This window comes from Macrosteles quadrilineatus, unplaced genomic scaffold (genome assembly GCF_028750875.1).
Source record: "Macrosteles quadrilineatus isolate MER2022 unplaced genomic scaffold, UCM_ALF_1.0 Scaffold_2__2_contigs__length_208266976, whole genome shotgun sequence".
In the NCBI taxonomy this organism is placed as follows: Eukaryota; Metazoa; Arthropoda; class Insecta; order Hemiptera; family Cicadellidae; genus Macrosteles; species Macrosteles quadrilineatus.
This window is the reverse complement of record NW_026542595.1, coordinates 161,198,478-161,212,164: the sequence shown is the minus strand read 5'-3', so window position 1 is coordinate 161,212,164 and position 13,687 is coordinate 161,198,478. Positions and strand designations below refer to the sequence as shown.

The 13,687-nt window shown below is 32.5% G+C and overlaps 2 protein-coding genes across 3 annotated transcripts in view; both read left to right on the top strand.

The window, feature by feature from the left end:
• LOC128987886 (heterogeneous nuclear ribonucleoprotein M-like) overlaps positions 1 to 738 on the top strand; it is a 34,405-nt gene extending 33,667 nt beyond the window's left edge. For both annotated transcript variants that reach the window (XM_054408963.1, XM_054408962.1), the window contains one exon: positions 328 to 738. In XM_054408963.1, coding sequence (XP_054264938.1) covers positions 328 to 383 — 56 coding nt within the window. In that variant the 3' untranslated portion in view covers positions 384 to 738. The remainder of the gene's footprint in view (positions 1 to 327) is intronic.
• A 7,432-nt stretch (positions 739 to 8,170) lies between these two features.
• Positions 8,171 to 13,687, top strand: part of LOC128987885 (fatty acyl-CoA reductase wat-like) — a 60,763-nt gene continuing 55,246 nt past the window's right edge. The window contains exons 1-2 of the mRNA XM_054408960.1: positions 8,171 to 9,615; positions 10,476 to 10,513. The gene's annotated coding sequence lies outside the window, so the exon portion shown is untranslated. The remainder of the gene's footprint in view (positions 9,616 to 10,475; positions 10,514 to 13,687) is intronic.

Here is a 13,687-nt window from a genome sequence, read left to right as displayed (position 1 = left end):
TCGAGGGAATGACGTAGACAATTCGTTATGCAGAGGTTAAATTCGCAATGTAGAGGTTCTGACAATGACAAATTCGTTACATTGAGGTGTCTTATTTTAGCCGAAATCACGAAAAATTTGTTAAATCATGGTCGTTGTTATGGTTTGTTTGTTATGTAGAGGTAAAATATTCATTGTGTCTTATCAAGAGTTCTAGGGGATTAAAAAAAAATTGTTATATCAAGGAATTCGTTATATCGAGGTTCGTTATATTAAGGTTAGACTGTATTTAATTTTATTTAACATTTACACTGACTCTGACATATGATCCTTGACCCTTTCTCTCAGATATGATGGACAGAGTGAGATGGGATGGCCGTACTCTAGACGTCCGTTACTACTAACTCAGTGAGTAACTGACCCTCAGTTACTGTTTTATTGTTCCAATGACCCACAGACATTCAGTGTTTAGTGTTTAGGTTCTCGATGTACAAGATTTCAGCTCATGTTTTAACTGGTAGTTCACTTGACTAGGCGTCGTCCTGATATGTTATTATTTTGTACTCTTTGAGATGATCTCTACTGGAGTTAAGTTGCTGATAATTGTCGGTGTGTTCAGATTCATAATCTTAAAATTGTGTTCTGCGTGGAGACAGAACGGTTTCACCAGGAATTGTTGTCATTGTCACTCTTGAAGATTATCTACTTTCAATTTTGTAATGGAATTAGTGTTTTAAAATACATCCAGTATTCATCAAATGTGTTGTGTTGGAATTTGTCTTTGTGACCCATTGTGTTTGGTAATGTAGTTGTTCCTTCTGACCCCACCTACATTTAATTAGAATTATTTATAAGTTAAGCTTTATCGCTATTTTCATTTGGAATTTTATTTTAAGTTAGAATTCTGTATTTATATTTAATTGTTTGGTTACAAAATAATTTTTAAATTTTACAAAGTTTAATGTCTATAAGTTTTATAAAAAGTCATGTTCTGATATTTTTGGTGGGATATTTCAGATCTGGACTTAAAGTTGAGAGGAAGAATAGATGTATCTCAATACATGGTTAGCTTTTTATGTACCACCTAAGTCGCTAGGCTGTAGTCCAGAACCGTTTTAAACATTTCCGTACTTCAGGCTATCTGCCATTTATTTATGTTTGGAGCTCACCCTGTACTAAGATACGCTCTTCCTGTCGAAACTTTCATTTTATAAATACCCTCAGTTAACATAACTTTTTGAAATAACTATACCATATTAATAATAGCTTAATAAGATTTTTGAATCATATGTAACAACAGCTTTATTTCCCATTTTTTTTATATAATCTGCAGCTTTATTATTGTTACATCGTATGCCAACCTTATTGCCAACTCTCTGAAATAGATAGGATGTCTTAATTCTCCAGCAGTTAAATTCAATTCAAACCGGGATTTTAGATAGCTTGGCTAGCGTAGTTTGGCAAACTAACTGTTTATTGTGAATTTCAATGTCAGCTTTATTGATCTGGTTGATAAAGGAATTACATTGTATGTTTTTTTTTTTTGTGGTGAGCAAACTTTTGGGCATAAAAACTAAGTTTTGTTTGTCCTATCAAAATTATGAACTTTGATCACTGTCAAATTGTACATATCATCTGAGGAAAATTTTTCCTTTTTGTGTAACCTGCAGTAGTGGAGTTCTAAGTTCTTGCATAATTTTCCTACCATCTGACTTGAGGAATAAGTATTCATATAGAGGGAGATTCGAAGCTATGGTTTGTCTAGATGTCAGCCCTAATAATCATAGAAGTTCGTTATGCACATAGTATTGAAAGGAGGCATAAACTAGCTAGTATCCGATCAACAGCTTACATTAGATGAAGCTGCAATTTATATTACAACAAAAAAACAACACCAATATATTAAGGGCAACCAAAAGCTTTTTAGTCATACCAAGAGAGTTTCAGGGTTTCATCTTCGTTTGCAATGAGCAAGTAATTTGAAGCTCTTCCTCTAAAAGCAATGTATGGACAAAAGCTACATAACTGGTGGTGAATAGGTTCGATGGCAAATGATTGAGAGAAACTTTTTCCTATCCTCTCATGAATCTAATAGTTATGTAAGGGAGATAATGTGGATTGCTTGAGTGGACTAATTTTAATTTTCTTTTCATAAAGCTCTTGCATTAGCGATTTAGTGTTTGTTTCAATCATTCTAATAATGATGAGAAATGCCTACACATTTTTGTTATTGGTTTCATTTATCTGGCTGATAATTGATTGAACATTTCCATTAATTTAAAATCAGTTATAAAAGAAATTTGGATTAGTAGGTTTTGGGGACAAAAACATCCTCCTTTGACTAGAAGAGTGCCTTAAAAAAAAATTAAAACTAGATTTTTATCACAGTATTTCAAAGTACTGTAGCAAGACTATAGAGTCTCGCAAAAGTGCATGTTACATCATGCCTTCACTCCTGATAGGTTTTCAAATCAACTAATAATTATTGACTAACTTACGGGATACAACCCATTTGGGCTAGACAAGTCTTCATTTAGAACAGTTGGTAGCCTCAGCAAGCAACAATGAAATACACAATCAACTCAGCACAGAGTATAGATGATGGTGCAATGTTATATTTGTTTCTTTTTCAATTCAATGGCATAGGTTGTTTCAAGCAGCCATGGAAGTAGGATTCCACGTTCTCCTTTTATGGATTCTGGTCTGCTGAAAGTCTGCAATTATTTTTTACAAGTATGTCTCAATGTTTGTCTAACCAGTGAAACATTATCAACATTGGGTGTTCGATGAGAGACTTTTTGAGTTGAAATAAAGTAAAACAAGAGGAAACAGAACTTGAAGAAGCTCTGAGGTACTTGTACATGCTATGTTTTTCTGACATTGTAAGAGCGAGAAAGTGAAACTCAATGTTTCAGTTGGTTGTTGAATTTGTCTTGATGTGTTGCAAGACTGGGATAGAATATTATTCTCTGCATTGTTGTTACCGACAATACTATTGCTGTTCTTGGTGACTAAAGCAAGTGTATAAGTCAATCTGATGCAGAGGATGTGAAATAAACACCAAGACCTGTTGATGTTGGTTTGTATCCTATCAAATTGTTGTGTTTTATTTTGGAGTTGTAATTTACTTGACTCATATTTTCATTTTATCTGCTCAGGTGGTGTTACTAAGATAACTGAGTGATGTCCGTTTTCAGCAGGACAATTGGAAGGTTGTGTATTTTTGTGCTAATATCTTGCCACAAATGTATCCTCCAATTGGTTTCTGAAAAACCAAACTTCCATAGTGTTTCTGCATTAACTCCAAAACGCAGACTTAAGTTTACTTATACCCATATTTAGCGATAAGTGATCATTCCTAATGAAATTGAAAGTGGAATTATAAGATGGTAGTTCCAGCAACTCAATCACGATGCTGTCAGAGTTTTGTTAAATTACATCAAGAAAATGATTCACGTCACTCTGTCATCGGTGAGAACTTTATTGACTATTTCACTGGATGGACATAAACACCATTATAACTAACTAGTATTGCCACTGCTATTGCCTAATTTGATCAACCACAACCTTTTAATTTCCCTTGAGTAAATATGTTCAGAATAATATCAACCTAAAAGGATAGCCTCAAGCAAGGTATGTGTATCTAGGTGGTGATGTACAGAGTGGTTACAGAGAATCAACTTGTCCCTATCATACAAGTTACATGCACATCATAAAATTACTTATCAGTAGTTGTCTGCAGGTCCCTGATATTTTCGGTCGGATTGGGTCATTTTACCGGTGATTGGGGAAGTTGTTTACGATTTCGCTGTCACTGTGGAAGAAGATGTCACCGTGACCAGAGAAGATGAATTTGATTTCGCCGTGACCAGGGAAGATGTACTTTTGATTCTGCCGTGTTGAGGAAAATTTTCTCAGTTTCGCCTTGACAGAGGAAGATATTTTGATTTTGTCATGGTGGAGAAGATGTTCACAATTCCCCCGTGCCCACTGACGATTTTACAGCGATATGGGGAGATCATGTACCATTGGTTGTAGAATTACAATTTCCAAATCAACCCGATTTTGGCCCGAAGTATACGATTCTGGCCTGCAGACCCTTTCTTTGCACTATTACTAAATAGAGGGAAGATTTTAATCTTATGCTCTATTTTTTGTTTTCTACTGTTTCTAGGTTCTTATTCGCCTTGAATGCAAAATTAATTTGCCTTTATTGGTCTTGAAAACTCAAATATACGCTTTTATACTTTTTATTTTAGTTCATTTTCTTAATTTCCTCTTACAAGCTCAACTCCTTTACCAAATCCTCTCAACGTAAAAGAAAAAATGTTGACAACATGTCGATGAAATCATTAGATAAAAAACAAAAAAATTTCACGTGAACTTGAGAATATAACATTTCTGGGCAAATAACTTTTTTTATGTTCAAGCTATGTAATAATGGGGTACACATAAAGGTTAAAGATGTTAAAGACTATTTACTGACAACTTTCAATGATATCTTTTATGTACCTTTACATTATTTCTAGGGATGGTCAAGTCTCGAAATTTCGGGAAATTTTCGGGAAATTTTCAATCTCGTTACACGAGACGAGATTACTTTTTGGCCGAGATTTTTATCGAGACGAGAATAAAAAAAAAAAAAAAATTAAAAACGCCTGCAGAAAGTCAATGCAATACCCGCAATACAGGAGCGTGTTGTAGTTGCGTTTCCTTTTCGAAGGCGTTCTTATTTAATTAATTCTTTTAATGTAAATATTACTTTAATTCTTTTAATGTAAATATTACTTTCATTATTTTAATAATATTACTTTAATAACATTTGAGAAGTTTTGTTAAGTGTAAGCAGTGTGAGGAATGTTTTATTACTATAAAAAAAGTCAAAACAAGTAACTATTTTATAAAAATTAATATTGCTTTTATTTTATGATTTATTTTATTTTAGGATAAGTTGAACTCTATCCTAACTGATATCACCATGTTTCCTAATTGTAGGCATTTTTAATAAGTTAGGCGTGATTAATAAAAAAATGTTATGCTGATGTTATTTAATGAAAGATTGTAAATATTCTTGCCTATTATCATTATTTTAATATTTAAACAGTCATCTAACAATGTTACAAAATCAGGTAAAAATTTCGAACGTGCATTTCCCGTTGTGTATGAGAAGAGAAATCTCATCTCAATCTCGTCTCGAAATTTTATGAGAAATAAAAAAATCTCGTCTCGTCTCGTCTCGAACTAAAAATCCAATCTCGTCCATCCCTAATTATTTCTTTTGTCAATATAAAATTTGCAGGCTAAGTCAAGAGTAAGGTCATCACTTAGTTTTAAGGTCTCAACTCAAAACTGCATTACAATATTGCCAAGAACATTTTATCTTTGCATGATAACTTGCTAAGCCAGGAAAAGCTTTTATGTAAACTTGCCTCTTTCTACAGCCGAATATTTATATCTTTATTTTATTGTTGTTAGTTTTGACAGTAAAGGATGGGTCTCTTGGGTGTGGTGTAATAACCATTGGATGCAGTTTTATGGGCGTTTTATGTTGCTTGCATAGTAATAACTGTTTTGACAAAAGATTATTCTGCTCGATACTTTTAGATATGGATCCTTCAAAGAACTTTTATCACCTTGCTTTGACTGACCAAGACCAATGCAGTTTTCAAGTGAAGTTTTAAAACATCTGCAACTGTTAGGGAAATTTAGGACCTGCTTATAAATATATATGGTGAACTAAGTTAGTATATTACAGATAGCAACTCTGTTGTGGTGAGAAGGAAAACAAATTTAACATCATTAGAACTGCAGTTACAAATTATTTTTCTATCCATGTTGTCTTCTAACCTTAAAATATAGCTGTGTTTAATCACAAGCCTGTTTAGTTTTTATTGCATACTTTTTACCACAGTTCATCACACACTCTCTTTACATGATGGCAAATTTTTGTGATTTCAAAAATGTTACATTCTAATTTCCATGATTGATTTGAGTAGGAATTTTTTAATATACTTCTTTGTCATTGCCTACTTAATATTTACCATGTTTGATCATGTTTAAAATTTAATGGTGATGGGTTTAAAATAGTTTATTTAAATTTTAAAACCCAATAGTAAAGGCTAAAGTTGATAGGATAATTAACATTGTGTCTTTTTTAAACAAAAATTAATTTGTTACTAAAAGTGAACTTAACCTAGTACTGTAGAATGTTATCAGATCTAGTTTGTTAAAAAAGGTTCAGTAGAAAACCTTATTCTTGGACTTTGTTAACTGTCACTGTTATCTTTGGGAGTTTTACAATTGGAACAAGGTTCATGATGAATTCTAACAGTGTGTATCATTTGCATATATTTTAAGTCATTCAATTATTAAACCATTTATAGGAGTAGCCTTTGGATTTTCTTAAGTTACTAAATCACTCATGCAACTCAAATTATTAACTGCTGTCAGTAAAATAGTCGTACCTACTGACGTTTTCTTGAAGGCCAGTGTTTCTAGGTGTTTGGATTTCATTATCTGTGTCAGACTGGATGAGTAAAAACATTCATCTGTTAGTATTGCTTGGAGTTTATTTGTAATAAACACACCTTTATTTAGATGTTAGTCATCGCCGTTGTTATCTTCATTTTAGCAGTTTTAAGAGTGTCCACTCTTAAAATTGGATCTCCAAAATATTTAAAATATTTTTTCACGATAGTACTACTAATTCTTATTCGTCTTTTGGTAGGATCGTATTTCTGCATGTTATTTTGATTGCTAGCACTTTAAGATATATGTAGTCTGCCATCTTGAAGAGACGATCATCTGCTATTGAGGAGATTTGATTTTCCTGCAAGAAGCAACCTTGGTTTGACTCTGGAGCTAGAACTGGCCGGTTTGTTGGTGGAATTGAAAACCTGGTCTGTGAGTATATGAAGGTGTCAGTCGAAAAAGTCTGGATAAATGGTGAGCCGTTTAGATTTTAATTTCTATTTGTGACTTTTTTGTGTGTTGATCAAATATCAATTTCCATTTAAGACTCTATCACGGAAACTAGTTAATAATTTTTTTTTTTTATAATTATCATAGGGATGGTATTTTTAATATACAAGTTAAAGTTACTAAAACATTATATTCCATTTTTTCACAATACTGTATTATGTAAAAGATTTGAGATCTCCTAGTCTAGAGAAAAATTCAGTTTTTTGCAAATCCCTTTCAGTCTCTATTTATATTTTAAGTCACATTAATCTGTGTATCAAACAATTCTAGTTGCCTAATGAGGAAGAATATGAAGTTTTTGTCAGTCAATAAATTGTAAGAACCACTCATCATGAAGTTCAGTAAAACTAACTACAGTATTGCCCTTTGTTTCTGGTGTTATATTGTCATTTGCTCATTTGGAGGTGTTCATTATCACTGTTTACTATGTAATCCAGAAGAACGGTTGAAAGGTCAAGTCTTTTGAAGGAATGGCCTAAGTCATATTTTGCCCTGATCGTTAAGATGCTACAGTACTTTTATAAGGGATTGTGTTTTTTCGTGCTATTAAGTGTTTTGATGGTTTGAATGGTGATTTTTTATTACTGTTCACGTTCAGTATTTTACCTAGTCTTACTTTTGAAACGCTAAGTTTAAAATTGTGATGTTGCTCTGTGAAATTGTGACCATTTATTACTAAATAGTATAGTAATTTCCTCAATAGTTCAAAATAAGAAGTTTTGTGTCTCCCCACCCCCAAAAAATTGATAAAAAATTGTCTACATTTTTGCTCTGTTTTCACTACTGTGTGATCTTATAATTAGCATGAATCACTGAAATATCATATTTGTCTCCCTAAAAATACACTGTAATCTATTTAATTTCGCTACAATTATAACCCCATACATATAGTTAAACTATGTCATTCATAGATTAGTCATAATATTTTAACAGCAATTTTAAGAAGTTTTTATCCCTTTCATTTTTTACTCAACCTAAACTCAACATATTACCTGCAGAAAATCTTTTTTTGGAAGACATTCAAGGGTCAGTGTTATAGCAGCTTAGTTTCAGAAATAGTCAATTTAACTAAAATGTTCAAGTGAAATTCTGTTTCAATTAATATTAATCACAGTATATATTTTACATTTTGGATAGTAGGAGTTAGTTATTGTAGCATAATCTTGTCAATATCTGGTAGCTACTATACTGGGTCATGAGAGTCAATTCTATCTGAAAGGTCAATGATCCATTCTGTCCCAGGCCACTGTATTGTCTCAGTCGCAAATAGTTATTGATCTCATTCATTACAATTCTGTCCTGGGTTGTTAGTAAATCTGTTTGATGAATGAGATTAATAGTGGCTATATCATGAAATGTGCATAGCAGACAATCCCACATTATGTTCTTGGTTGACTTTTGAATATTTGACATAGTCAACAATTAGGCGGTGTCCACAAGAAATATCTTTTTATTCGGTCTTGAAATATCAGGTTAACAAAACACAAAATCTAGTAGAATTCAACCGCACAGAAATTAGTGAATATTTGACATTACTAAATGGAATTATTTTTTAACTCTGAAAGCCTCTACAAGAAAGATTTCTTGCTTTAGGCACATTGTATGATTGGAATTGCACCATTGGTTTAGCTTATACTGGGTAATCAGATTTTAGAATGGTGGAAAGTATCTGCACCTCAGTAATATTTTATAACCCATGTTTATTCACGTTTGTAGGTCTGATTGGTTAACTATCACCAAAATGGCATTACACACTTATGCTTTGTTGTCATCTGAAGCCATTTACTTTTGAATTTCATAATGGCCTAAGTATGGGAATTTCTAAATTTTAAACTACCGTACTCAACTCTTTGACTGCCAAGGACTATTAAATAATGAAAAGAATTAACTTTACATCAAGGCCACAAAAAGAATTTTTTTTAATTGGCCTTTCTTGCTCCTTCTCTTACAGAAAGTTGAACATCAGAGCTAACAACTAAAGCCAAATTTGAACCCTGGCTCGCTTCTGGATGAAGGGAGAGCGAAATGTCTGATTGGCCTGAATCAGCCATAACGCTTTATGTTATAACAACGGCAGTGACATAAGTTATCGGGTAGTTGCCGATTACTCCCAGTTTCTCCCACTGCTCCAGCACATGCTTTTTGTTTTCCTATGAGTAGTAGTATCAGTATGCAAGATGTTGGTTTTTGTCTTGTTTGGATCTGATACATATGGTCCATGGTGGTCAATGGGTTCAATCAATGTTAGAAACCATTAGAAACTGAAGTTTTACTAATTATTTTAACATACAAGGTGTCTAGGAGCCTCAACTGTTTTACTGTCAGCGATTATTAGATTGATTGAACAAGCATGGTGTCACATTAGTAAAAACATTTCACAACCACCGAGTAATACTAAAACTCATTGTGGTTTGACTGCCGGTGATAGGTGTGAAAGTTTGGGGAGTTTTTGTATTACTTCTGCCTTTATAGTGTTGTTCTAGTACCTGTCTCCATTGAATGAAGACGTCCACAGCATTTTGGAAGTCTTGGTCTTGATTTACTGCGTATCAAGGCTCTTTGACTGTCGCCTTGTTGATGGATTTCTTAAAATGCAATACCTGGAGGGTGAATCGTTAATCTGTCGATATTTTTGTAGGAAGTTTGAAGAACAAGGTATGTAAACTTTTGGTTGTGCCTATATGCTGGATTTTATGTAGTTTGGGGTATTTGTTCTGAATTGTGATACTTACACTTAAGGTAACAATCGATGGTTTTTTTCAGGAAATTTGATATTTATAAGAACTATTCAAAAACAATCTATTCATATTCTATTTTATGGTGGGATTTTTCTTTGTCTTATATAAAAATCTCGTCATTAGTCAATACACAGTCTGTGGTTTGAGAGAAAGGTTAAGTAAGTTATAACATTGTATTGCAACTAAAACAGGAGGATGAAACAATATTGTATGTAAATAATTGTTTAGGTAAAATGACAATTGTGTCCCGCTAATCTGATGATTATCGCTCAACTGGTTGGGAAAGAAGGATTGTTCAGTTACAAATATGTTTACAACACAATTTGGGGTTGGAATGTTTTTCCAATACAGATTTTGAACACTATTTTGAGTCATCTGGCAAAAAATGCTGCAAATTGAATTTGTAGGCTTTTGTCTGAAAAAAGGGGCCAAGGGCGGTTGTTGAGGTTTTTGTATCTTTGTTTTAAGTGGTTGAAGCTTTAACTTGTCTGATGACTTAACAACTTGGGCTTTAGAGCATTGGATTCCAAGAACCAAATTTGAGTGTTTTATTTTTGTGGATGGATCAGGTATACCCAACAGTTTGCCTCTCTTGCTTCATAAGAAGTATTTAAAATACAGTACACACACACAAGTTTTGTTTTTTGTAAAATCAAACTCTTTTTAACGGTTTGAAATTTTTTTAATATTTGACTGAAGTACCTATAAATAAGATAAATATAAAATGATTCCTACCAACTACTGAAATAAAATGTTTTCATACTGTTCTTTTTATAGATGCTGATTGAAGGACAACATCTCTTGAAACCAGTTAAGTAAGTAGTGAATTAAAATACTGCTTTATGAGAAGTTTGAAATGAAATACTCTACTGTGCCAATTATTATTTTGTTTATGTAACAAAGAATCCACAAATTAACTTTTACCATGTCTAGAATACAGACCCGAGCTTATAAAATTTAGGAACAACACTACTGCAAGGAAATTATATTTCCTGGGGATCACAATTTCTGAATAAATTTTAAATATTTTATCTAATGATATGTCACCAGTCTTTATTAGCGAATTTCCCATATAGGGAATAAGCTATTACCGTAGTACTCATGGTTAGACCTGAACCCGGGAACGATTTACTTTTTCGTTCGTGGGGTCCCTAGAAGCCAAAAACACCATCCGTTCAAATTCATATATATATGAAGTAAAAATATTTACTTATATAATATCTTAATTTTACTTGGGTACCGGTACTAAGTTTTTCAATGTCTGATTTTCATTTATATATGTCCGTTAGCGCAATAACTCTAGCAAAAGTTATCCGATGATGAAATTTGGTACAAACGTGTAAACCTACATTTATTCAAACAAGCTAGCGAACCAGCTTGATCAGCCTAAGGGAACGGGGGTTTATGGGGTAAAAATAGGGTTTTCCCATTTTTTACCCTAAAAACACAAAATTTCACAAATTATTTCCAAACCATTTTGTAGAGCTTAAAAAAACAAATAATTTAGTATATTGAACCGTTTTTATGCGCCTAATGGTTATGGAGAAAGTTAAAAAAAAAATTTAATTTAAAATTCCCATGCCATTTTTATGGAGGATAAGTCAACTTGTTAGAACTCGTGTGAAATAAAGAACTTTTACAAATGTTATATAATAAAGAACTGATTTAATGCTGATACATAACAAATATTTCAAACATTTCTCTATAACAAAATTGTTATGTTCTCTTTTCTAACTTTAAACCCTTACAACAACTCTTCTCTATTGTTTAAATCAATTAAAACATAAAACATCTGTTAATTAAAAACAAAGCCTAATAACAAATAATTATATTTGATGTTGATCAATCTTGAAACTGTACTATACAAAAATAACTCGATTTCCAACATCCTCCCCACCTTGGAATTTTGTTTTACATTATCAAAATTTCAAACAAAACTATTTACATATTTCTTTTAAGTTTACACGTCTACCAACCGGGAAAACCGGGAATTGTACTTAAATTTTTACTGGCCATGAAATGTACGGGAATTGTCCTTAAATGCCAGACAATGTCCTTAAATTTTTGATGGGCCATAATTTTATTGATCGCTAGTTGGTTAGGAGCACATAAAAGGTTTATCAGATGTTTGTTTACATTTTCATAATTTATTACTAGAGTAATTATGCAATAAAAATCCCATTAACAATCTCAAACCCATTAATATTTTATCACGACAATCAAGTGTCAAGTCAAGTACTTCCAAGAACTGTTGACTCAGCAGCTAGCTCATAAAAGTTGTATCACTTTTATTCCTTTACAACTTCTTTTTTTATTACTAGGGTAATTATTATTAGATCCCAAACCTATTTTATCTTGAAAATAATAGCTTTATAATGGCTGTTAAATTTAACTTCTTACTTGTACTTTCGGCTTGAAGATTCAATTTGCCGCGGCCAGTGCCTAGTGCCATAAAACTGTTTATGGTTTCATATTAAACATGTAAATAATCTACAGTCTTATTATGTAAGTTAACCCTTTTTTATGGACATTTTATCTTTCAATTGACAAAACCACAAGCATTGTTGTTTGCATTAATGTTTTATCACTATGTAGGCCTGCTTGGTTTCAAATTATGTCATTGCATTTTCTGTATCTTTGTCTTATATTGTTGGCTATTCAGGTTTCAATGTTTTTTTGTTTCCCATATATTTATTTATTGAGTTGTATGCTTTAAGCAATCAAAATCTTATGAACTAGAATGATGATAGTAACTTTGCTGCTATTATAACCTCATTGTTTGTTACTCAGTTTATATAGGCCCTCCTAAATAATTAGGTCTAGGCCTGGGTATTTTGATTCTTGAAAGAGCTGTATAATATATTAAGAAAATGTAATTGAGCCTAAGATAAACAACTAATGATAGCTATGTGTCGATATTAACTTTACAAATGAAAATACAATAATCTTACTCTGTGCTTATTGCTTATTAATAGCCGCTTACCATACCTTGATTTTGTACTAAGAATTGAGTAACAATATGCATTAAAGATTTTTTTTTTTCAAAAGTAGTCGAGATCCTAACGTTGTGCCAGGGCGAATCATGCCAAATTAATCCGCCTGGATCGGATAAGCTATGTTATGAAGTTTACGTGATGGATGGAGATATTTTTCGCTATCGCAGGAGACAATGATTGCGTTTCTCTGTTACACTATAAAAGCTTTACCTAAAGTATAGGTAGGCCTATGTTTGTTTACTTTCAATAAATTTCTATTTTGTAGTTTTTAACTCTTATCTATTATTATTTACTTTTCTCTCTGGTACAACTACAGTGAATAACAAGATTAATACAGTTTGACAAATCAGGAAAATTATTCGGTAGGCCTAATGACACCGACAAAGGTTACGGCAAAGTGTCCTTAAATGTACGGGAATTGTCCATGAATTTTTTATCCAGAATGTAGTAGACACCCTGCCTACAGTTTTTTATCTTCTTTCATCTTCTTGTTTCTGTAGGTGTTGATGAATTATCTTCTACTTCAATATATAAATCCTGTTTCCTTGACATGTCTTTTGTATTCATTTTCATGGGGTCGAGAAAGATTTTAATATATACAATCATTCTATGATACTCTTTCTTAAATCTTGATCTCTTCGACGATGTTTCCAAACTTTTCACAAGTTGTTTCCACATACCTCCCCACCATGGGGGGCTCAGAGGATCAAACTTCCAGGATATTTGATGGATTTCAAACTTCTGTTTCGTGGTTTTCCAGTCCAACTGCTTTCTGAATTTCACTACATGAGATGGAATTAAATTTTCCAAATTTGTACCTAGAGCAAAACATTTGTTTAAAGAATTACTTCTTCTGAACTTTGTAGACACATCAAACACTGGCTTTATTTTTGTAGTTAAGCTACTATCTTTTGTCACTTGGCGATGCAGCAATTGATGAACCGTTGTCGACTCTGCTGGATCTGAAACATTTTTTCTAACACAGTCACTTAA